Below are 24302 nucleotides of genomic sequence, written 5' to 3' on the forward strand. Positions count from 1 at the left end.
TCTAAACAAATTTCAGTTATTACTGTTACTATTAATAATACTTGTGGATCATTAAGAACTGGTTAAAATTATAAACTCTCCAAAAACTTAAGACTCAGAGAAAAGATCTTAAGGACTAAATTCACTTGGGTGCCTGGGTGGCTGAGTCGGTTGAGCGACTTCAGCTCAGGTCATGATCTCGCAGTCTGTGAGTTCCAGCCTAGCGTTGGGCTCTGTGCTGACAGCTCAGAGCCTGGAGCCTGCTTCAGATTCTGTGTGTCTCTCTCTGCCCTTCCCCTGCTCATGCTCTGTCTCTCTCTCTCTTAAAAATAAATAAAAACATTAAAAAAAAAAAAAAAGACTAAATTCACTTAAAGCTGACTTTCAATAGATCAATTAATTGTACTTCCTTATAATTTTTGTTTCTCAAGTGCATGCTCTTTATGGATAATTTTTCTTAATTTAAAAATAATAATATACATTTTAATAGATGACAATCAAATTTGGAAATTGAAATATATTGTCTTTCTGCTTCCTAGCTTACTTTATGAAGGTTACACACTGGCTTATTTTATAATTACCCTAATGATCATTCAGCTTCTGAAATGTGTGTTGTTGTTTTTTTGTTGTGGTGGGGGTTTTTAGTTTTTGTTTTTGTTTTCTAGGAAGCAAATTATATTTTGTCCAGTGTAAAACTTTTGTACTCTTTGTGAATAAGATGTAAGAAAATTGATGAAATTTAAAGCTTATGGTGCTTCAGTTTACTGTGAAATATATATATATATTTGACATGGTTTATATGGTATTAAGTGCTATTTATAAGGAAGGACTCTTTGGATTGGCTACAATAGTAGATGAAGGAATAAATTAATCACAGTTATTTTCCTGTATCTACCACTTAGTATGCTAAACTGTGTACTTAATCATCATGTAAGGGAAACACACAGAGATTCATAGATGGATTTTTCTTGCAGTAGAGACATTCAACAAGACAGCTCTGAAGTATGCGATTAACTTGAAATAATGGTGGCCCTTAGGGTTCCAGGCTTTTTCTACTTCATAACATTTTAGGTCTGTTATTACCTTAGGTGAACTCAATTCCCCAAGAAAGAAGATGCTGAATTAATTCTTCTGTGACTTATGTCATCAATATATCTAGGATAGAAATAAAACTATGTGTCTCTACCATTTATAAGATTCTTGTAGCTGTTTTTTTAACATTTCACAAAAATAGCTGAATTTTCTATACCGTGATAATGATTGTGGACTCAGAAATCTTCATGTATAGACAAGTGAGATTAAACATATGTGTGCACGTGCACACACATGCATACATGAAAATTCATTTATTGTGCAGAATTCAAGAATATTCTTTTATTGGATTTTCTGTGATACAAGATATAATAAAATAAGAAGTTCCTTCAAAGTAAATGTTTCTTTGCCTTACTGTCTCCAAGCACAGCATACAGTGAATGAACCCTAGTCAATTTCTGAAGCTTTGCAGGACAGATTGCACATGCTACCTTACTTACTGCCAGGATGTATCACACACACTTGTTTGGAAGTTTATTTCTAAAAATAACCCAAATCCTGTTTTTGTTTGAGCAAAGATCAGCTACAAAAATAACTGATCATAAATCTTTGTGTAGTAACCCAGAATAGACATGAGACATTATAGTCTGGTTAATAATGATTTGATATATAGATGAATTTAATTAGAACATATTTATTGAGTAAGCTCTTAAACTATTTTTCCAAGCTATATTGAATTCTAGTAAGATTGTCTAATTATCTAATGAGTATCTACTAAGATAATCTCACTATCTTCTTAGTTTGTGCTAGTGTATCATATTATCGTTAGTTTCGTGTTAAGAAAGCAGTTACCTAATTTTTGCTTTGCTCATATTTTCTCTGGAATTTTTTATAATCTTTTCAGTAAATACATTTCCATAAGTGCTACAAAGTAGATGTGCCTATAAAATAAAAGTAATTCAAAGAGGAGAATTAAACATGCAAGCTTAAAAAGCTATACCTTAAACAGTAAAAATTTCATCATATTGGTGACTGTCCTAATAGTATTAGAGGAAGAAATTTTTAATAGTGAAACAATGGCAAAATTACAGAAGCAATGAGAAGAATGATATATAACCAAGAGTATCAATCCAGAACAACTACCTAACCAGGCATTTTCCAAGGAGAGTTATATGGTGCACCAATATATCATGATATAATATGTTATAATTTATTATGGATATTTCCCCAAGAGTTTTATAATAAAAGAAATTTGCAAAATCCTGCATGTTACAGTCTCTTCTTGTGAGTTACAATGCATCTAAAGTTTCTGAGAAGTCTTTAATTGGAAATATGTAGGTACTTTTTGTTGTGGTAAAATACACAACATAAAATTTACCATTTAAGAGTGTACAATTCAGTGTCATTAAGTACATTCACGATGGTATATAACCATCACCACTGTGTAGTTCCAGGTATATAGCTTTGTAATTGTTAATTTGACCATGAAACAGTTTTCTCCTGAATATCTTTTAATTTTGGTATGTCCAGGAAATGTATTTATGGAAACACCAACCTAATCCAATCCTCCCAATTTAAAACTTAAAAACAGAAAGTGTGATCTTGAGAGATTAAATGCCTTCCTCAAGATCACACACGTAGTTGGTATACAGCCAGTCAATATCTCATTCCTATTTCTCATTTCTAAGAACAGAAGCTTTTTTGTTTCAAGATATTTTCCCTTGTTTTTACTTATGTTGCCTGGATCTGACAATCCAGTAATCTACAGACGATACGTTACAATTTTACCTAGAGTATTCAGGATTAAAACAGATACATCACTTTTTAATAAAGGACACTGCACTTGTTTTGTAACTCTCTCACTGTGATTTTCTTATGAGAACTTGCATTGTAGGAACTCTCTTTAATTTGCATAATTCTTCTGTTCTTAGGTCTTTTTAAGATTGTGGCTGATAAAACTCCATACCTTACTATGGAAGAAATTACAAGGACCATTCATATTGGATCAAGTAGACTAGGGCATCCTTCCTTCTATCATCAGAAGGATGTAAAACTAGAAAATCTCATTATAAAGCATGGTGAGCAAATCATGCTCAACTCAGTTGAAGAGATCAATGGAGAAATAATGGTGAACTGTGGAGTGGTAAGGAATCATCAGAATCACTCATTTACCTTGCCTTTGTCACAAGAAGGAGAATTCTATGAGTGTGAAGATGAACATATTTATACCCTAAAGGAGATTGTCGAATGGAAGATACCCAAGAACCGAACACGAACTGTGAAACTTACAGGTTTTTCAAATAAATGGGATTTAACAAATCCATTTCCTAAAGGCTTTTACGGTGCTCTGATTCTCAAGCCTGTTTATGAAATTCAAGCTGTGATGAAATGTAAGTATTCACTAAGAATGATGCTCTATGGGGGCACCTGGGTGGCTCTGTCGTTTAGTGACAGTCTTGGTTTCGGTTTAGGTCATGATCTCACAGTTCGTGAGATCAAGCCCCTTCATGGAGCCCCACATCCAGCTTCACACTGACATCGCAGAGCCTGCTTGGGATTCTCTCTCTCCCTCTCTCTACCCCTCTCTCCCCCTCTCAAAATAAATAAAATTTAAAAAACAGAATGATGCTCTATAAGTATGAGCATTGTGGGGTTTGGGAAAGAGGCTCTTTAAAGTTTAAGAATGGGACACTGTCCTGACTTGTCTTTTGAACCTGCTGACAGATTCTCATCTATAAATAAGTAAACCACTTAGTTGGTACAAGGATCAAATTGAATAATATATATAAATATATATTGTAAATTGTGTGGTGCTATCCAAATGTAAATTGCTGTAATTGTCAGATGCAGACAGATTAACCTACTAATTCATTTCTATCTCTGTCAGTTTAACATGGTCAGAAAAGAGCTACTTTTTAGGATAGAGTTTAATTTGTTTGAAAGAGGCTTTCTTGTACGGAAGTGGCCTACAAAGTGGCAAAGATACAAAGTTCCTTTAATGTGTTCCTTACTAGTATTTTTGTGATGCCTTTTCTTTTTTTCTTTTTTTCTTTTTTTTTCTCAACTACCCATCACTGGTCATAAATCCTATTAGCTGAAAGTCCCTCTGACTTAAGGGAGATGATGTGACAAAATAATTCACACATAAGTATGTTTTAATATGTAATTTAGATAGGATTATTTGCATTTAAAAATAGGAAAAGCTCGAGAGAGCATTGTTACCCTAAAGGAATTAAAACCTTGAGTTCTCAAGGTATTGCACGTGGAGTTTTCAAGATTATAGCACATGGAGCAAAGAGTTCTGTATTTGCAATCAAAGTCCTGGATTCTAACGTTGGGTCATTAACTTCGGTAGGTGGTAACTTTGGGTGAACCATTTAAACTGTGTCTTTGCAAAGGGTGTAATGATACCTCTTTTGCCTACCTCTTAGAGTTGTTTTGAGAATGATATAAGATTGTATTAAGGTACTATATACAATACACTTGAGAAAAAAAGTATGTAAAGATGTTTGGTCAAAGGTTGTCCCATGAACATCTCAAATTCTATTTATCTCTGTTCCTATACATATTGTTGGTCACTTATATAAATATGAAAAAACTTATGTGTTTTAGAACCACATGTTAAATTTTGTGGCATGTTAAGTATTTAACTAGAAATTGATTAATTCATCTGAATTAAAGGTACAGGTAAGGAATTTCACTCAAGTAGTGATTATATTTTAATACTACAAAAAATTGAGACAACAGCATGATCATTTTTTAATATGACAAAAAATGGAAGTCGCAGCAAATTTTAGACCTCACATTAGTGTTTTGTTAGCTATCCCCAAATGTATAATTGAAATTGATAATTGAGTTTTCCTCATTTTTCATAAATAATGAATATAGCATTTTCTCATTTTTAAATTTGTTAGTTTTTAAAAACCACCGACATCTCCTATCACACAGCTGCAAATGTAGACCAACCCACGACGTAAGCATGTGAACAAGGTGGTTACTGAGTTCAGTGAATTTAGGTCGGGGGTCAGCAAAGGCTTCTGTGAGGAAATGGCATTTAAACTAACACCTGAATGATGAATAGGAGCTGATGAGGCAAAGAAAGAGGGAACAGCATTGGAGGAAGTGGTAACAGTCTCCAGGAAGGCAAATAAGCAAGATATTGGAGCTCCAGTGCAGCTGATATGAGAAAAGAGAGGGCAGATTGAGACAAATATCAAAACATACAATGGGGTCTTGGAATCAGTCATGGAGAGTCTTGAAATACATGTTAAGGAGTTAACGTCTTTCCACAGGGCAAATTAAAAGGGTTTCAGTGAAAAGGACAGGGGCAGAGTCATGTAGTAAGGCTATTGGATGTGCAGTAGGGTATTGGGGGCTTAGTACAATAGTGATATCAGTGGGACACTTGCTCCTACTGGGTATTTAAGAAGTACAACCACCAAGATTTGGAGGTCTTTTGGAAGGAGGAAAGAAATCAGCCTGATTCCCAGGTGTCTGACTGGATCTACTGGTTGGCTGGTGATGCAATTTACTAAATATAAACATTGACAGATGAGCAGGGCATTATTAACAGAATTGTTTAGATGGACTTATATATGGTTTCATGCTAACCCAGGTCCCAGAAGAAAGCCTTTGGTTAAAATAAAGACTTTTCCAAAGTTTTTTGGTCCAATTTCCATTATTTAATGGTATTGAAGTTGAATTTTGATTTAAATTATTTTGGATCTTTAACTTCTTAGGGGTTATTTTAAACATTAGTTCTTTTTGTAAAGCAGTTTCAGGACAGATGCTGTATGGGACTGCTTTGCATGTATACTGACTGCAGAATATTTCCTAGAAATAGAGGATGGTTGTCCAACACAAAAAGTCCAGTTTTAAAAATTGTTGTAGACATTTTTTCTTCTAAATATAAAATGTAGACTATTTTTTAAAATCAGTTGTGGTCTTGTTTTACGTTATTCTTTCTTATATTGAAGATTCAAACTTGCCTTGAATACAACAGTATATTGCTTGCTAAGTTACTTTCCAATGGCCTTGACTGTCAGGCACATTTGAATACCCTCCCGTCTCAAGTCCTTCCTTTCTAAAGTGACAAGAAAAAGAATAGGTCTGTGTCAGGGATAGAAAATTTTAGAGAAACCTTAGGGATAAAAGCAAGATGAAAAAGATCGAGAACTATAGGAAGTTTTGAAATATTGATTTGCTAAAAGAGAACATAGTGAATAGAGAAAAGAAAGAATACAACATATTTTATTCCTGGTGCTAGGTTTTTAATATGTTATTTATGTGAAGATTCAGGCATCATAAACAAGTAGCAGGGCGTGTTTAAATGAAATATTAGTTCCTGGAAACTCTTGGTCATAATCCCCATTGCAGGCCTGAAGCCCCTCTGATTCTCTCTATACATTTCATGATTTGTAAAAATTTCTGCCTCTTTGAAAAATAGATACAAATAACCACCCAAGACCTTTAACTACTAGTCTTATATAAGTAATAGTAAGATCTGTTTGGCCTTTCATAGGAAGATAAAACTCATATTAGTGTGGCAAATGCATAATATTTACAAATGAAAAATTGAGCCAGCTCTTTTGAGTTGCTTCTAAAACTCAGAAGTCTTGCTAGTTAAAACTTGTTAATTGTGCTGTGTTTTGATTTATAGATTGATAATTATTTCTCCCCTAATGAAAATTCTGAGTTGAAAAGCTGCCTTTCATTTTAAGAAAGAAACCTCAATGCCTTCCAAAATGTGAGGGTACAGGTTTTGCTGAGATATATGATATATTAACTCATTTATAAGGAGAGGGCTGACATCACATGAGCAGAAAGATGGTATCAGAAAAGCAGTGTCTGAATATTGCATAATAGGTGATAAATCAATAGCAAAAAAAAATACATTGATCTTTCAGTATTCTGAAACTTCCTTTTTCTTTCATTTTATTTTTAAAAAATAATCTCAATTTTTATCAAAGTCAAAAAAGTCAAATAGTGGTAAAAGGACTTATTAGTGTGATTAGCACACTTTATGCCCTTGACCATTCCCAAATTTTCCCCACATTTTGCTACTTGCAGGTGACTACTTTAAATATTTTGTCCTTGCTTTCTTGTATTTGCATTTAAATTTCCAAATAACTAAAGATACTGCCTATTTATCAGGTCAATGACTTTATACAGGATGGAAGGACACTAATCCCATTCATGAGGGCTCCACCCTCATGACCTCATCAAATTCTAGTAACCTCCCAAAGGCTCCATCTCTTAATACCAGCACCTATTGGTATTGGGGTATTGGAGTAGGGTTTCAACATGTAAATCCTGGAGGAGGAAGACAGTCCAAAATAGTGCTGTCCTGGGACTTCATTTAAAACCATCTGGGTAGGTCTGTTCTTTCATTACCATGGCAGTTTTTAGTCTGGAAATTCAGATATTTCATTTCTGAGATAATTTCTTTGACAGTTTCCTTTCAACTACTTATTTTCTCTTTCCTCTTTCTGTAACATCTAATCTTATGTTGAAGATCCCATACTGATCTAGGACTATTTTCTTCTCTATTTTTCTTGTCTTCAGTTTACCTTTAGGGAAAATCCCTTAACTGCATTTCCAACTGTTGTAATGAATTTTTAATTTCAGCTATCATATTTTTAATTTCCAAGAGTTATTTCTCACATCATTTTTAAATGTTACTGTGTTCTTGTTTTAAGAATGCAGTACCTTATCCGAGAATATTTTACAATTCCTGAAAGTTTTCTGTGTTCCTTACATTTTATCTGCCTCTTTCAGGCTTTTTTAAAAGAAAGTTTTGATCTGTCATTCTCATTGACTGTTTTCCTTGAATGCCTGGTGATTATTCGCCATTTGTTCACATTTACATGTGAGGCACTTTTATTTTTATTTTACAAGTGAAGCACTATTTATATACAAGTTTTTTGTTTATGAATTTTAGGTTTCATTTTTTCATCTTTTTCATCGGAGCATACCCCAAATTCAGCCTCTTGTGAGCCTTTCCTCTAGGACTTGTACAGTTTCACCTGAGAAGAATCTTTCTGATACCTTCCAGGGATCCTGAAACTACTGTAGCTGATGGGAAACTTGCTGAGGGTTTCACTGTTCCCTACAGGTTTAGACTTACCTTCTTTGCTTTTAACCTGTGTTTCTTCCCTGCTCACCAATGCCTGGCTTTCAGATTCTGGGCCTCTGTATCTACTGTTTCCGGCACAGAGTTGTGGAAGGGGTGGCCGCCTATCTTCCCCAACATAGAGTTGGAGAATGGGTTAACCATTCTTCAGACATCCAGATAACCCCCTTTGCCCTCTAGCTTCTCACTCACTGGTCAGAGGGGACTTACACTTCCAATTCATGAGCCTTTTTGAGATCCCATGGGGTGATAAAGAACAACTTTTCATTGGACTGTGGCTCCTTAAGCATGTGACCTTTCCTTGTTCTATTCTACCAAAATTTTGACTATTCTTCCATCTGAGTTCTGTTTTCATTCACTGTAAGGATTGTAGATGCCTTTTAGATTCATGGGATCTTATTCTTTTTTTCCCTTTGTCTTTCTTCTTTTTACCTTCATGGTAAATTTGAGAGAGAAAAAGGGTTGGGAAGCAATATACTTTACTTATAAACCTCACTACTTATTTAAACTAGTCATAGCCCAGAGCTTTTCCTGGAGCTAGTTTAATCCTGAAAGAACTGGTTGCTAATATTGCTAAAAATTAAGTAAAATTTATAAACAATATTTCTAATAAAATGTAATCTTCAGTAATTTATAAACATATCAGAGTCAAGATCTTATGTATTTTTATCTTCTCAATGATGAGATAAAGTAAATATTCAACATTGAACAAATTGAATACATGAATTAATGAAGAAGCTTAAACATTTGTTTCTGTGTGTGTGTGTGTGTGTGTGTGTGTGTGTGCATGTGCATGTGTTTATTGCATAGTACAGAGTTCCTATTTAGGTAACAAGAGATTTTTCTCGCTCACCATATCCAGATTTGATTTATTATGATAACATACTTATGAATTTAACACCTAAGGAGAATGAATATTCACTTCAGGGCACCAAAGTTGATATCATTTATATTTGTATAACAATTCAATTTTTATTAGTGATGCTTTTCCTAAGGTGCCTATGAAAATATTGTGACTTAACATGATATTTAGAACCAGTGAATACCCTAGTCAGCTTCCATTTCATTTTCTTCCTTTAGGCAAGTAATCTTACTGCTAATAGAAATATCAAACAGCAAGAAGAAGAAAGTACAGCTTTCACTGTGTATATTTATTCTTTTACTACCAACTATAAATATTTTACTAGTCAGGGTTCTCCAGAGAAACAGAAGGTATTTATAATGTCATATATAATTATATTGTTTAATATATACAAGACTACATATTAATCAATTAATTAATTAATTTTAAGGACTTGGCTCATGTAATTATGGGAGTTATAAGTTCTGCATTCATAAGACAGATTGGCAGGCTGGAAAATCAGGCAGAAGTTGATGCTGTAGTTTGAGGCAGTGTTTTTTCTTCTCTGAGAAACTCCAGTTTTTGCTCTCAAAGCTTTCAGCTAATCAGGTGATTCTCCCCTACCTTATTGAGGATAACATCCTTTATCCTAAGTCAACTGATCAAGATGTTACCCACATCTGCAAAATACCTTCACAGAAAGGTGTAGAGTAGTGTTTGATTAAGTAACTGTGTACTGTAGCCCAGTCACGTTGATACATAGAAATAACCATCACAAACATCAATGGAGAACACACAGGTTGACATGCATCATCCAATATAAGAAAATGGCTATTCACTTCTCCTAACTTTTATACATTAAATAAAAATGTAAAAAGAAAAGTATCATAAATAAACCCATATTAAATGTAAGTATATTCATTTTATTATTTTATTTTATTAATGTTTATTTTTGAGAGAGAGAGAGAGAGCACAAGTTGGGAAGTGGCACAGAGAGAGGGAGACACAGAATCCAAAGCAGGCTTCAGGCTCTGAGCTGTCAGCACAGAGTGCTACACAGGGCTCCAACTCACGAACCACGAGATCATGACCTGAGCTGAAGTCGGATGCTTAACCGACTGAGCCCTATTTATTTTTATTTTAGAGAGAGAGAGAGTGTGTGTGTGAGCAAGGGAGATGGGCAGAGGGAGAGAAAGAATCTTAAGCAGGCTTCACACTCAGCACATAGCCTGACATGGGCCTTGATCCCACGACCCTGGGATCATGACCTGAATAGAAATCAAGAGTTGGATGCTCGATCCACTGAGCCACGCAGGTGCCCCTAAGTATATTCATTTAAAATGACCCTTGATTTCTCAGTGAAGGTCATGATCAGCAACCCAAAAGGCACTTTCTCTATTCATAAATACAAACAGCAGTAGAAATGGGGAAGAACTATCTAACCAAATGGAAATTCACAGTATAGTTGCTCTTAAATTGAAATGAAGCTAAGTAAATGGAAAAAAAAATATAATTCACAGAATATTCATAAAGGAAACTGAAACCAAATGGATGAACTATGAAGAAAATTTTAATTTAAAAGTCTAGAATAAGGATAGCAGTTTGCTGCTTCTCTTGTCCTTGAAATGCAGCTAGGTCAGCACCAAACCATTTTGCACACCTAGAAAATTGATCTGAGGACTAACACAAAAATCTACATAACTTGAGCCACAGAACTCAGCAGGTATGTGGCACAGAGAGGTGAAGTATGGGAAAGAGAAGCCATGGAGGTTAGGGAGCTGTGGTTTGCAGAGAGAAGATGGAGACAGAGGGGAGAGTACAGGAAAAACACTCCCCTCAAAAGCAGCTGGAGAGAAAGAGAAAGAAGGGAAACACCCGTAAGAAACTGAACAAGAAAGGGAGAAAGGAGAGGGTTTAAATACCATAAAGACTATAAACAGGGGAGTGCAGAGTCGGAAACTCCACAGCTCAATACCTGGCAGTGCTCTGGTGTAAAGGGCAAATTCCCAGAGGAAGACAGTGGGGTCCAAGGGGTCTGAGGGCCACATGGGAGAGGTGATTCCCCTGCCGGGAGGGCATTCAGTAGAGGCCATGCAGCCTCCCCACAAAGGTCCCAGCAGACCCAAGATTACAGCCACATTTGTTGGTATTGGAACAAGGTTGCTAGGGTGTTGTGAAGCCTGGCCAGATTCATGTTGTGAATTACTATAGTCCCTGAACCACTGCTACTACACGATCATGTGAAATTTTCTAGGCTTGGCTGGCACCTGGCTGCAGTCTAAGGGTCTCTGCAGTGGCATGGTCATGTAAATGTTCCTGGGGGCAGACCAACACCTGGTCATTGCTCCCCAAGATCCTCCCCCAGAGGGTCGGAGTGGGGTCAAGCCAGAGGGCTCTAAGAAATTAAGTTTGGAAACAGCTCCATCTGAGATAAAATTCAAAAGAGAGGTGTCACTTGGCAGGCTGACGGCTTTGTCACTGACAATGTAGAAGCAAGGAGTGGATGGAAGCCAGAGACAAAGAGGGGTGTTTGATTGCCAGTTGGTGAGAGCAGAGTTCTGATGCGAGAGACTGGGAAGCTGGGTGACACCATTTTCACCTCTCCCACGCATGTGCATACATGCATAGGAGCACCACACCTATCCACCACAGTGAGCTAAGCAGCACCACCCAGTGGAGAATGGAGCTATTACACCAACCTCTACCAGCTGCACCAACCAAGCCCTAGAGGAATACCACAAGTCTCTCTGCCTGCTTAGTTTAGGGACTATGAAGTGCTTCATAGGGGAAGAACTTCTTAGTGCCTCTAGGGGAAACTGGATGTAATTTCATTCTGATTTCATTCTGTTCGCTGATTCATGTATTCATTTTTTTCTTTATTGAGTACAGAAAGAGAAAATTTTATTTTTATTTTGTTTTGATAAAAAAGATTTTTCTTAAAATTTTTTCTACTATATTTTTATTTTTTTGTAATTTTTAGTCCATTTTACTTCATTTCATTTTATTCTACTTTATTGTATACATCTTTTTAAAATTTTAAACGTTTTCCTAACTTTTTTCCTTTTTTTTCCTTTTCTTTCCTTTTTTTCTCTATTTGATCAAGCTTTCAACAACCAGACCAAAACGCACCTGAAAATCTAGCTTCCTTTACTTGATATTTTTGGTGTTTTAAATTTTTTAAATTTTTTTATTTTATTCTTTTTCTTCCTCCAAAATGACACAATGAAGGAATTCACCCCAGAAGAAAGAACAAGAAGAAATGATGGCCAGGGACTTAATCAACACAGATATAAGCAAGATGTTTGAACCAGAATGTAGAATCATGATAATAAGAATACTAGCTGGAGTTGAAAAAAGCATAGAATCTCTTTCTGTGTAGATAAAAGAAGTAAAATCTAGTTAGGATGAAATTAAAAATGCTATAACTGAGATGCAATCTCAAATGAATGCCACAGCAGCAAGGGTGGATGAAGTACAGCAGCAAATCAGCTATATAGAAGATAAACTTATGGAAAATAATGAAGATAAAAACAGGTTATTAAGGCAAAAGAGCACGATATAATTAGAGAACTCAGTAACTCATTAAAAATGAATAACATCTGAATCGTAGGGATCCTAGAAGACGAAGAGAGAAAAGGGGGTAGGTTTACATGAGCAAATCATAGCAGAAAACTTTCCTAACCTTGGAAAAGACACAGACATCAAAATCCAGGAAGCACAGAGAACCCCCATTAGATTCAACAAAAAATGACCATCAGCAAGGCATATAATAGCCAAATTCTCCATCAACAAGGCATATAATAGTCAAAAGAAAGAATTATGAAAACATCAAGGGGAAAAGATTCCTTAAACTATAAGGGAAGATAAATTAGGTTCATAGCAGATCTATCCACAGAATCCTAGCAGGCCAGAAAGGAATGGCAGGATATATTTAATGTGCTGAATTGGGAAAATATGCAGTCATATTTATCCAGCAAGGCTGTCATTCAAAATAGAAGGAGAGATAACGAGTTTCCCAGACAAACAAAAACTAAAGGAGTTTGTAACCACTTAACCATCCCTGCAAGAAATTTTAAAGGGGACTCTCTGAGGGGAGAAAAGATGAAACAAAACAAAAAAGACCAAAAGCAACAAAGACTAGAAAGGACCAGAGAATACCACCAGAAACTCCCAACTCTACAGGTAACACAATAGCAATAAATTCATGCCTTTTGGTACTCATTCTAAATGTCAGTGGACTAAACTCTCACATCAAAAGACATGGTATTAACAGAATGTATAAGAAAACAAGATCCATCTATATGCTGTTTACAAGAGACCCATGTTAGACCTACAGGCACCTAAAGATGAAGGTAAGGGGATGGCAAACCATCTTTCATGCTAATGGTTGCCAAAAGAAAGCCAGAGTAGACATACTTATATCAGACAATCTAGATTTTGAAATAAAGACTGTAACAAGAGATGAAGAAGGACATTATATTATAATTAAGGGGTCTTCCCACCAAGAAGATGTAACAATTGTAAACATTTATGCACCCAATCCACATTGGGTTACTCCACAGTAACTCAAATACATAAATCAATTAATCACAGACAGAAAGAAACCCATTGATAAAAATACCATAATAGTAGGGAACTTCAACACCCCACTTACAACAATGGACAGATCATCTATGCAGAAAATCAACAAGGAAAGAATGGCTTTTAATGATACACTGGACCAGATGGACTTAACAGATATATTCAGAACATTTCATCTTAAAGCAATGGAATACACATTCGTCTCGAATGCACATGGAACATTCTCCAGAATAATCACATACTAGGACACAAATTAGCCCTAAACAAGTACAAAAAGATCAAGATCCTCCCATACATATTTTCAGGCCACAATGCTATGAGACTCAAAATCAACCACGAGAAAAAATTTGGAAAGACAAAAAATACCTTGAGACCAAAAACATCCTACTGAAGAATGAATTGGTTAACCAAGAAGTTAAAGAGGAAATTAAAAGGTACATGGAAGCCAATGAAAATGATAATACCACAGCCCAAAACCTCTGGGATGCAGCAAAGACAGTCATAAGAGGGAAGTATATAGCAATCCAGGCTTTCCTAAAGAAAGAAGAAAGGTCTCAGATACATAACCTAACCTTACATCTTAAAAAGCTGGAAAAGAACAATAAATAAAACCCCAAAACAGCAGAAGATGGGAAATAATAAAGATTAGAGCAGAAATCAATACTGTCGAAAACAAAAACAAAAAAAAACAGTAGAACAGATCAATGAAACCAGGAGCTGGTTATTTGAAAGAATTAACAAAATTGATACCCCCCTAGCCAGTTTGATCAAAAAGAAAAAGTAAGGGGTGCCTGAGTGGCTCAGTCAGTTAAGCTTCTGACTTCAGGTTGTCATCAGGTTGTGATCTTGCTGTTTATGAGTTTGAGCCCCATGCCAGGCTCTGTGTGGACAGCTCACAGCCTGGAGCCTGCTTTGGATTCTGTCTCTCTCTCTCTCTCTGCCCCTCTCTCGCTCACACTCTGTCTCCCTCTGTCTCTCAAAAGTGAATACATATTTTAAAAATTTTTTAAAGAAAGAAAAAGTTAAGGACCCCCAAAAATAAAATCAAGAATGAAAGAGGGAAGTTCACAACCAACACTAAAGAAATACAAACAATAATAAGAGAATACTATGCACAATTGTGTGCCAATAAATTGGGCAATCTGGAAGAAATGGACAATTTCCTAGAAACATATAAACTATCAAATCTGAAACAGGAAGAAATAGAAAATTTTAACAGACCCATAACCAGTAAATAAATTGTATTAGCAATCAAAAATCTCCCAAAAAATAAGTCCAGGGCTGGATGGCTTTCCAGGGGAATTCTACAAAACATTTAAAGAAGAGTTAACACCTATTATTTTGAAGCTGTCCCAAAAAATAGAAATTGAAGGAAAACTTCCAAACTCATTCTATGAGGCCACCATTACCTTGATTCCAAAACCAGACAAAGTCCCCACTAAAATGGAGAACTACTGACCAATTTCCCTGATGAACATGGATGCAAAAATTCTCAACAAGATACTAGTCAACCAGAACCAACAATACATTAAAAGAATTATTTACCATGATGAAGTGGGATTTATACCTGGGATTCAGGGTGGTTCAAATCCATAAATCAATCATTGTGATACATCACATTAATAAAGGACAAGAACCACATGATCCTCTCACTAGATGCAGAGAAAGCATTTGATGAGATATGGCATCGTTTCTTGATAAAAACCCTCAATAAAGTAGGGATAGAAGGATCATACCTCAAGATCATAAAAGCCGTATACAAGAGACCCACTGCTAATATCATCTTCAATGGGGAAAAACAGAGCTTTCCCCTTAAAGTCAGGAACATGACTGGCATGTCCACTTTTGCCACTGTTATTCACCATATTATTGGAAGGCCTAGCATTAGCAATAAGACATCACAAAGGAGTAAACAGGTATCCAAATCAGCAAGAAGTCAAATTTTCACTCCTCACAGATGACATGATACTCTATATGAAAACCAAAAAGATTCCCCCCAAAACCTGCTAGAACTGATCCATGAATTTAGCAAAGTTGTGGGATATGAAGTCAATTCACAGAAATCAGTTACATTTCTATACACCAATAATGAAGCAGCAGAAAGAGAAATCAAGGAATCAATCCCATTTATAATTGCACCAAAACCTGTAAGATACCTAGGAATAAACCTAACCAAAGAGGTGAAAAATCTATACACCGAAAACTATAGAAAACTTATGAAAGAAATTGAAGACACACACAAAAAATGGAAAAATATTCCATGCTCATGGATTGGAAGAACAAATATTATTAAAATGTCGATACTACCCAAAGCAATCTACATGTTTAGTGCAATCCCTATCAAAATATCACCAGCATTCTTCACAGAGCTCAGACAAACAATCCTAAAATTTTTGTATGGAACCAAAAATGACCCCAAATAGCCAGAGCAATCCTGAAACAGAAAACCAAAGCTGGAGGCATCATAATCCTGGACTTCAAGATGTATTGCAAAGCTATAATCATCAAGACAGTATGGTACTGGCACAAAAGCAGACACATAGATCAATGTCCAGAAATGGACCCACAAATGTGTGGCCAATTAATCTGTGACAAAGCAAGAAAGAATATCCAATGGAAAAAAGACAGTTGCTTTGGCAAATGGTGCTGGGAAAACTGGTCAGCAATGTGTTGAAGACTGAACCTGGACCACTTTCTTACACCATAAACAAAAATAAACTCAAACATAATACAAAAGCCATCAAAATTCTAGAGGAGAAAGCAGGAAAAAACCTCATTGACCTTGGCAGCATCAACTTCTTACTCAACATGTCTCTGGAGTCAGGGGAAACCAAAGCAAAAATGAACTATTGGAACTTCATCAAGGTATAAAGCTTCTGCACAGTGAAGGAAACAATCAGCAAAACTAAAAGTAACTGACAGAATTAGAGAAGATATTTGCAAATGACATATCAGATAAAGGGTTAGTATTCAAAATTTTTAAAGAACTTATCAAACTCAACACCCAAAACAAAGAATCCAATGAAGAAATGGGCAAAAGGCATGAATAGACACTTTTCCAAAGAAGACATCTAGATGGCTAATAGACCCGTGAAAAAATGCTCAACATCACTCATCATCAGGTGAATACAAATCAAAACCATAGTGAGATACCACTTCACATGAGTCAGAATGGCTAAAATTAACAAGTCAAGCAGCAACAACAGATGTTGGCGATGATGCAGAGAAAGGGGTACTCTTTTGCTGGTGGGAATGTAAACTGGTTCAACCACTGTGGAAAACAGTATGGAGTTCCTCAAATGATTAAAAATAGAACTACCTTATGACCCAGCAATTGCACTACTCTGTATTTATCCAAAGGATACAGGTATGCTGTTTCAAAGGGACACATGCACCCCAATGTTTATAGCAGTGCTATCAACAATAGCCAAAGTATGAAAAGAATCCAAATGTCCATCAACAGATGGATGGATAAAGAAGATGTGGTGTATATATACAATGGAATACTACCTGGCAATCAAAAAGAATGAAATCTTGCCATTTGCAACAATATGGATGGAACTAGAGGGTATTATCTAAGTGAAATTAGTCAGAGAAAGACAAATATATGACTACTCATATGTGGAATTTAAGATACAAAACAGATGAACATAGGGGAGGGGCAGCAAAAATAATATAAAAACAGGGAGGGGGACACAACATAAGAGACTCTTAAATATAGAGAACAAACTAAGGGTTTTTGGAGGGTTTGTGGGTGGGGAGATAGCTAAATGGGCAAGGGGCATTAAAAAAGACACTTGTTGGGATGAGCACTGGGTATTATACATAGGGGATAAGTCACCGGATTCTACTCCTGAAATCATTATTGCAGTATATGCTAATTAACTTGGATGTCAAATAAATAAATAAGTAAATAAACAAATAAAACTCTGATAGAGTAAAAACTTGTAAAAATGTCTAGAATAAGGCAGATCTTTGAAATTATTTGTGCATCTAATAAGCACCATATAGCAAAGAGTATAATGTGATGCAAAATATAACAAAACAACTCACTGGCCATCAACTGTGAAAACACTTTTGAGAAAAAAAATAATTATAATTTTGGAAAGTAAATGGCAAAGAAATCAAACTTAGAAAAATCAAAATTTCCAATAAGTATATGAATTATTATTATTTTTGGATAATAATATAGGAGGAACTAGCAATTGAAACTGCAGGGCTAGGATTGACAGAACTTACTTTTTAAAAATTTTGTAGAATGGAAGTCACAAAAAAATAAAAAATTAAAAATTAAAGAATTTGTAGGAACAGTCACTTCTTAGGGTTTATTGTCTGGGCCTGAGAATTACACTGACATTAGACAGATTAAGTAGAGAAATGTATACAGATTTATATGTTTTATGTGACTGGGGAGCCCTCATAAAGGAATGAAGACCCCCAAAATGGCAAAACTTGAATACTTTTATATTGGTTTGAACAAAGAGAGGCAACTGTGGAAGAGTAGCTACTCTAAGAATGTGGAGAGGCTAAAGGAAGATAAGAATTATTTTAACAAGGTCTGTTTGGACAGATTTCTCTTGGCTTTAACTCCCTATAGAAGGATGATTCTTTTCTCCTAGTATAGGGAAGGCATCTTTCACATGGGGGTTTTATCACCTGTTTTCAGGAAGAAAAGGAGAGGTTAGAATACCCTTCATATATCTGCTGTTTTTCAAGTCCCTTTACCTCAAAATAATCTTTGCCAAAGTGGTATACTTTGAGGTGGCATATTCTGCCACCCTTGAATTTTAAGGATAATTTTGCTGGAGACAATACTAGGTTCATGGGCTTTTTCTTTGAATACTTTAAGTGTGTCACTTACTCTCTTCTTGCTTGAATGGTTTCTGAAGAGAAATATGATCTAATTTTTATACTTCTTCCTTTAGAAGTAAGATTTTTTTTTCCTTCTGGCTCCTTCAGGTTTTCTCTTTTTCTTTGATTTTCTGCAGTTTGAATATAATATACTTAGGTGTAGATTTTTTGGTATTTATCATGCTTGCTGTTCTCTAAGCCTCCTCAATTTTGGAAAATTGTCAGACATTATTACTTCAGAGACTGTTCCTGTTCCTATCTCTGTTTTCCCTTTGGCATATCCATGGTGCCCATGTTACACCTTTTGTAGTTGTCTCATGGTGCTTAGATATTATGTTCCATTTTTCTCACTCTTTTTCTTTTGCTTTTCAATTAGAGAAGTTTCTACTAATATATCTTGAATATCTTCAAGCTCACTGATTCTTTCCTTAGCCATATCCAGTCTTCTGATGAACCCATCAAAGTCATTCTTCATATCTGTTTTTTTTTTAATTTTTAACATTTATTTATTATTGAGAGACAGAGAAACACAGAGTGTGAGCAGGGGAGGGGTAGAGAGAGGGGGAGACAAAGAATCTGAAGCAGGCTCCAGGTGCCTAGCTGTCAGCACAGAGCCCAACGCGGGACTCGAACTCACAAACTGTGAGATCATGACCGGAGCCAAAGTTGGTTGCCCAACCAACTAAGCCACCCCGGCGCCCCTTCATATCTGTTTTTATGTTTTCAACACCTAGCAAATCCTTTTAATTCTTTCCAAAAGTTTCCAACTCTCTGCTTACCTTACCCATCTTTTTTGCCATTTTCTTTCACTGAAGCTCTTAGCATATTAATCATATTTTAAGTTCCTAGTCTGAAAATTCCAAAATCTCTGCATATCTGGTTTGGCTGTGTCTCTTCACACTGTACTGTTTGTCTTTTAATATACCTTGTAATTTTTTGTTGAAAGCTAGACGTGATGTGTCAGATAAAAGAAACTGAGGCAAATAGGCCTTTAATGTGAGGTTTTATGATATCTGTCTTTCTCTGCCTGACTTATTTCACTTAGCATAATACCCTCCAGTTCCATTGTGTTTTAAATGAAAGTACAATACCTTCTATGATGTATAGCAGGAATATTAGTCCTAGAAATTTATTTTCCCCAATGAAATGTTATGTGGAACCCTACTTATTTACTGGATCACATCCTTTAATGCTCAATCAAAAACATTATTCTGGCAATAGTTTTTCATTTATTCAATTCATTTGTTGAGTACCTACAATGTACCAGGCACCGTTTAACACATTGTGATAAATTGGTCAACAAAATAATCAAAGACCCTTGTGTCCACAGTACATATAGTGCCCCAATATAGATTGGGATCTAAGTTACATTAAGGTCCCTATGTTCTGATGGATCAATTTAGAGCCCCCAGAAAGTCCTTAATGACATCTGTTCTACCAATGCTTAACTATTCCAACTTGAGAAATGGCATGAGCCTAAGATGCTGATCTAGTGATAACTCTACAATTTTTAAACCTCATTAATTTCTATCCAATTACTGAGATTTTAGTGTTTTTAAAATTACCTTGGGGTCCAGGGAAGCCTGTGGCAACAATCTTAAAAGTTTGGGTATGCTAAATGTTATACAATGAATTGATGAAGTTAAGAAGTGTTCTTTTAGCTGCCTTTTTATTTTTTTAAATAAAAAATCTTTACAGATTTTACAGACCTTTATCCTATTGATAACCATTGATTTTTTTCTTTTTTCTGTTCTCTATTCAAAAAAATAATACTTTTTTATGTTGTGTCTTCAGCAACTCTGTTACACAGCATGTGCAAGTAATATGACATAAATTATAAAGTTATAGTTTCCAGAAGTTGCATAAAGTTAATAATATAAGAAGTAGTAACATAGGTAATGCTTTATAAAAGGAAATTCTGTCGTTGAAATCTGCCAAATTAATTTTTTTCCAAAAGCATGCAAGGAAGAAAGTGTATTGACAGAGGGTATATTGGGAAACATGAAAATGTTGCAAAACATTAAGTGGTAGGAAACTGTCAAGAAAATATAAGCCAAAGGGGCACCTGGGTGGCTCAGTCGGTTGAGGGTCCGACTTTGGCTCAGGTCATGATATCACGGTTCATGGATTCAAGCCCTGCGTCAGGCTCTGTGCTAGCAGCTCAGAGCCCGGAGCCTGCTTCAGATTCTGTGTCTCCCTCTCTCTCTGCCCCTCCCCCATTCACACTCTGTCTCTGCCTCTCAAAAATGAATAAACGTTAAAAAAATTTAAGAAAATATGAGCCATTATAAAATCCTGTTAATAGTAACTATGTTTCTAATTCAAGACTATTTATAACAATCTATGTGGGAGAGTGCATGGACAACAGGTAAATAATTTTAGGACAATATTTTAAGTGTCTCTGTAGTCTCAAACAAAGACTTATAGGATAGTGAATGCTTAGAGAAAGAATTAGATTTCTTAGTCTGCAGTTCCACATTAGGCAAGGAATACTGTGGTAAGCAGCCACCAGCATACCTAAGGCTCCTGAATGGCTCCTCGGACTGTGACCCGTCCTATGATACTCCTCTATCCAGGTGTTAATGGAACATCAGCAGAGAAAGAATAACTTTCACATTGGAAAAGGATTCCATCTTGTTGTCCACTTCCCTATATTAATCTTAAGTACCTTATATCCCATGATCTTGCAGTATTGTCCTGCAAGAGGATTGAATTTTATGTAAAGAATGTATGTCTTGGGCCTTCTACAGGAAGGGTGTTATTCAGAGTACCAAGTATACATTTACAGATATGTGCATATATTTATGTATTTATGTTATGTATGATAAAACCAGGGAAATAATTAACACTAGAATCAGGAGAATGATTTACCCTTAGGTTGTAGTGAGGAGGATGAGATTTTGGTGAGCTTCACAGAGCTCTAAAGGACAGCTTAATTCCTGTGTTTTAAGCTGAGCAGTGGGCTTATGGCTGTGTATTTTACATATTATCTACTTCATTTTAAAATTTGAAAAAAGGAAGTCACACATACGTATGTTATATCATGAGTATCTGATTTTTTTAATGGAATTTATCTGTGGCACCAAGAGAGATTCTAATAGTATCTCGGAGCAACATTTTGATGGACAAAATGTCATAGTCTTTTTTTTTTTTTTTTTTTCAGTCCGAAAGGACATAGTCCGCATCCTCCCCAGTTTAGATGTTGAAGTCAAAGACATTACTGACAGTTATGATGCCAACTGGTTTCTTCAGCTATTATCTACACAAGAGCTCTTTGAAATGACCAGTAAAGAGTTCCCCATAGTGGCTGAAGTCATAGAGGCACCTCAAGGAAACCATCTGCCCAGAAGCATTTTACAGCCTGGGAAAACCATTGTGATCCACAAAAAGTATCAGGCATCGAGGATCTTAGCTTCAGAAATTCGAAGCAATTTTCCTAAAAGGCACTTCTTGATCCCCACTAGCTATAAAGGCAAATTCAAGCGGCGACCTCGGGAGTTCCCAACTGCCTATGACCTTGAGATAGCAAAGAGCGAAAAGGAGCCTCTCCATGTGGTGGCCACCAAAGCCTTTCATCCCCCTCATGATGAGCTGTCATCTGTATCTGTCGGGGACCAGTTTCTAGTGCATCACTCACAGACGACTGAAGTCCTTTGTGAGGGAATCAAAAAAGTGGTGAATGTTCTGGCCTGTGAAAAAATCCTCAAAAAATCCTATGAGGCAGCACTGCTCCCTTTATACATGGAAGGAGGTTTTGTAGAGCTGATTCATGACAAGAAACAGTACCAGATTTCTGAGCTCTGTTCGCAGTTCCACTTGCCTTTCAATGTGAAGGTATCTGTGAGAGATCTTTCCATTGACGAAGACATTTTGGCTGCTACACCAGGACTGCGGTTGGAGGAAGCCATCACAGACTCTTACCTACTCATAAGTGACTTTGCCAACCCCAAGGAGTGCTGGGAAATTCCTGTCAGCCGCTTAAATATGACTGTTCAGTTAGTTAATAGTTTTCCTAAGGACACAAAATCATTTCTAGTCAGGACTCTGGTTGAAGAGATCACTGAAGAACAATATTACATGTTGCGAAGATATGAAAGCTCTTTCTCCCACCCCCCACCTCGCCCTCCCAAACATCCCGCAGTGGAGGAAACAAGGTTAACCCTGCTCACCTTGGCAGAAGACAGGGCCGTAGGTCTGCCTAAGTCTCCCAAGGTAAGGCTATGATTTTGTGATTTTTTCCTCTTTAGAATTTTTCTTGACGCACTTTATTTCAAGTCTTAGTTCTGAGTTTGTTTTTTGCTTACTTTTCTTTCTTTCATGCCGTATTTGAAATGAGCCTTTCTGATGCACAGTAGATGAATGAACATCAACAGAGCATAAGCTGTTGCAGCATTTTGTATTTTGATGCTTAACCAGTAGATGTGACAAGAAGTTTATATTGAATTAGAAATAGCAGGGATGACATTTGGATATGATGACCCAAATTGCCGTCTCAATGGGTTTTGGTAATTAGGAATGTTTTATAAGGTGCCTCAGAAGCAAATCTCTTTTATTTTGAAAGTGCTGTTCGTTTTTTCTAGGTAGAGTTGTTTTAATACTTCATCCAGGAAATGAGCATACCATAAACTCCCTTCTTCGGGGGGGTTACCAGTAGCATGGGTCTATAACACATGTCTTCATTTTGTTTTATGTGCAGAAAGATGTAAAAATATCTTGGCAGAACTGTGTGTGAGCATATGAGCATCTGCCCACATTCTGCCTATCTGAGGATTGTAATCTTTAACAGTTCTATTGAAAAACAAAATCAATAAAATTGCAGACAGTGTGAGATCATTACAGAATCAACAACTCCATAACCATTGTAAAGATTTGGGGAGGGGTGGGGTTTCAGCTTCATTTCTACTTGAAGTCTTTGCCTCTTGGAAACTGCCTGCTGAGTGCCTGGAAAGCACTTGCCCTTACCCCATGGAGCGCAGGTCGTTCATCTGGCCGGCAGTGGTTCGGTGGCGTGTGGAAGAAGCGGTTCTGGCCTAGCAGATGTTGTGCTAGCAGCTTGGGGAAACAAAGCAATTAGTAAAACAAAGAGAGACGCTGTGTTTACTCTCTACACTCAGGAATGATAGCAGCCTCAGGCTTCAAGTATGTGGGTATGAAAATACTTTTAATTCTCCATTTCAAAGATTGCATTCTGAGTGCATGCTGGATAAATCCAGTAAGAATCTTCAAACTCATCTTCAGAAAAAGATAAAAGCAGCAGAAATTTCCTTTCCAGAAAAACAATCTTGAAAGAGTCATTTTAAATTAAATCATTGTTCCCAAATAATGTTGATTAACAGGCTGCTATTAATGTGGAGAGTATATGGCTTTTCCTGTTTCATATATTTTTATTGCTGAATGGAATGATGTGAGAGATGCGATGCTGGTCTCATTTTTAGCAGGAGGCATAATAACCCCCTTGCCCCCCGATGCCCTCCCAAGATGTTCATGTCTAAGCCTCCAGAACCTATGGATATGTTGCATTAGGTAGCAAAAGAGACTTTGCACATGTGCTAAAAATTAAGGACTTTGAGATGAGATTATTCTGGATTAACCACATAGGTCCAACTTAATCATGAGTTTCACCGCTTGATAAGAATATCATCTCTTTGTTTTGTTCCAATTTAGAAAGTCTAGGATTTTGGAGCACATGCCCATATCCTGGCTGAATCAGTTCATTGGCTGCCCCAACTACAGCCAAGATTGTTGGGGAAGGGAATGAGGACTGCTTGTCGCAAGTAGTAGAGATACTGGAACAGTATGTGAAGATCTGAAGATGTCCATTACAATCAGAAAGGAAGGAGTCAACAATCCCAAACTATTGGGAAGAATTCATAGAAAAAAAAAGGT

At 36.3% G+C, this 24302-nt stretch overlaps 1 protein-coding gene across 3 annotated transcripts in view; it reads left to right on the forward strand.

Annotated features, from left to right (window-relative positions):
* THEMIS (thymocyte selection associated) overlaps positions 1-24302 on the forward strand; it is a 186644-nt gene that overhangs the window by 73752 nt on the left and 88590 nt on the right. For 2 of the 3 annotated variants that reach the window (XM_019418293.2, XM_019418294.2), the window contains 2 exons: positions 2943-3401; positions 21580-22628. In XM_019418293.2, coding sequence (XP_019273838.2) covers positions 2943-3401; positions 21580-22628 — 1508 coding nt within the window. The remainder of the gene's footprint in view (positions 1-2942; positions 3402-21579; positions 22629-24302) is intronic. The other variant, XM_053904512.1, reaches the window with a different exon arrangement.

The sequence above is a fragment of the Panthera pardus genome, unplaced genomic scaffold (assembly GCF_024362965.1).
Source record: "Panthera pardus isolate Hobbes unplaced genomic scaffold, ASM2436296v1 HiC_scaffold_17, whole genome shotgun sequence".
Lineage (NCBI taxonomy): Eukaryota > Metazoa > Chordata > Mammalia > Carnivora > Felidae > Panthera > Panthera pardus.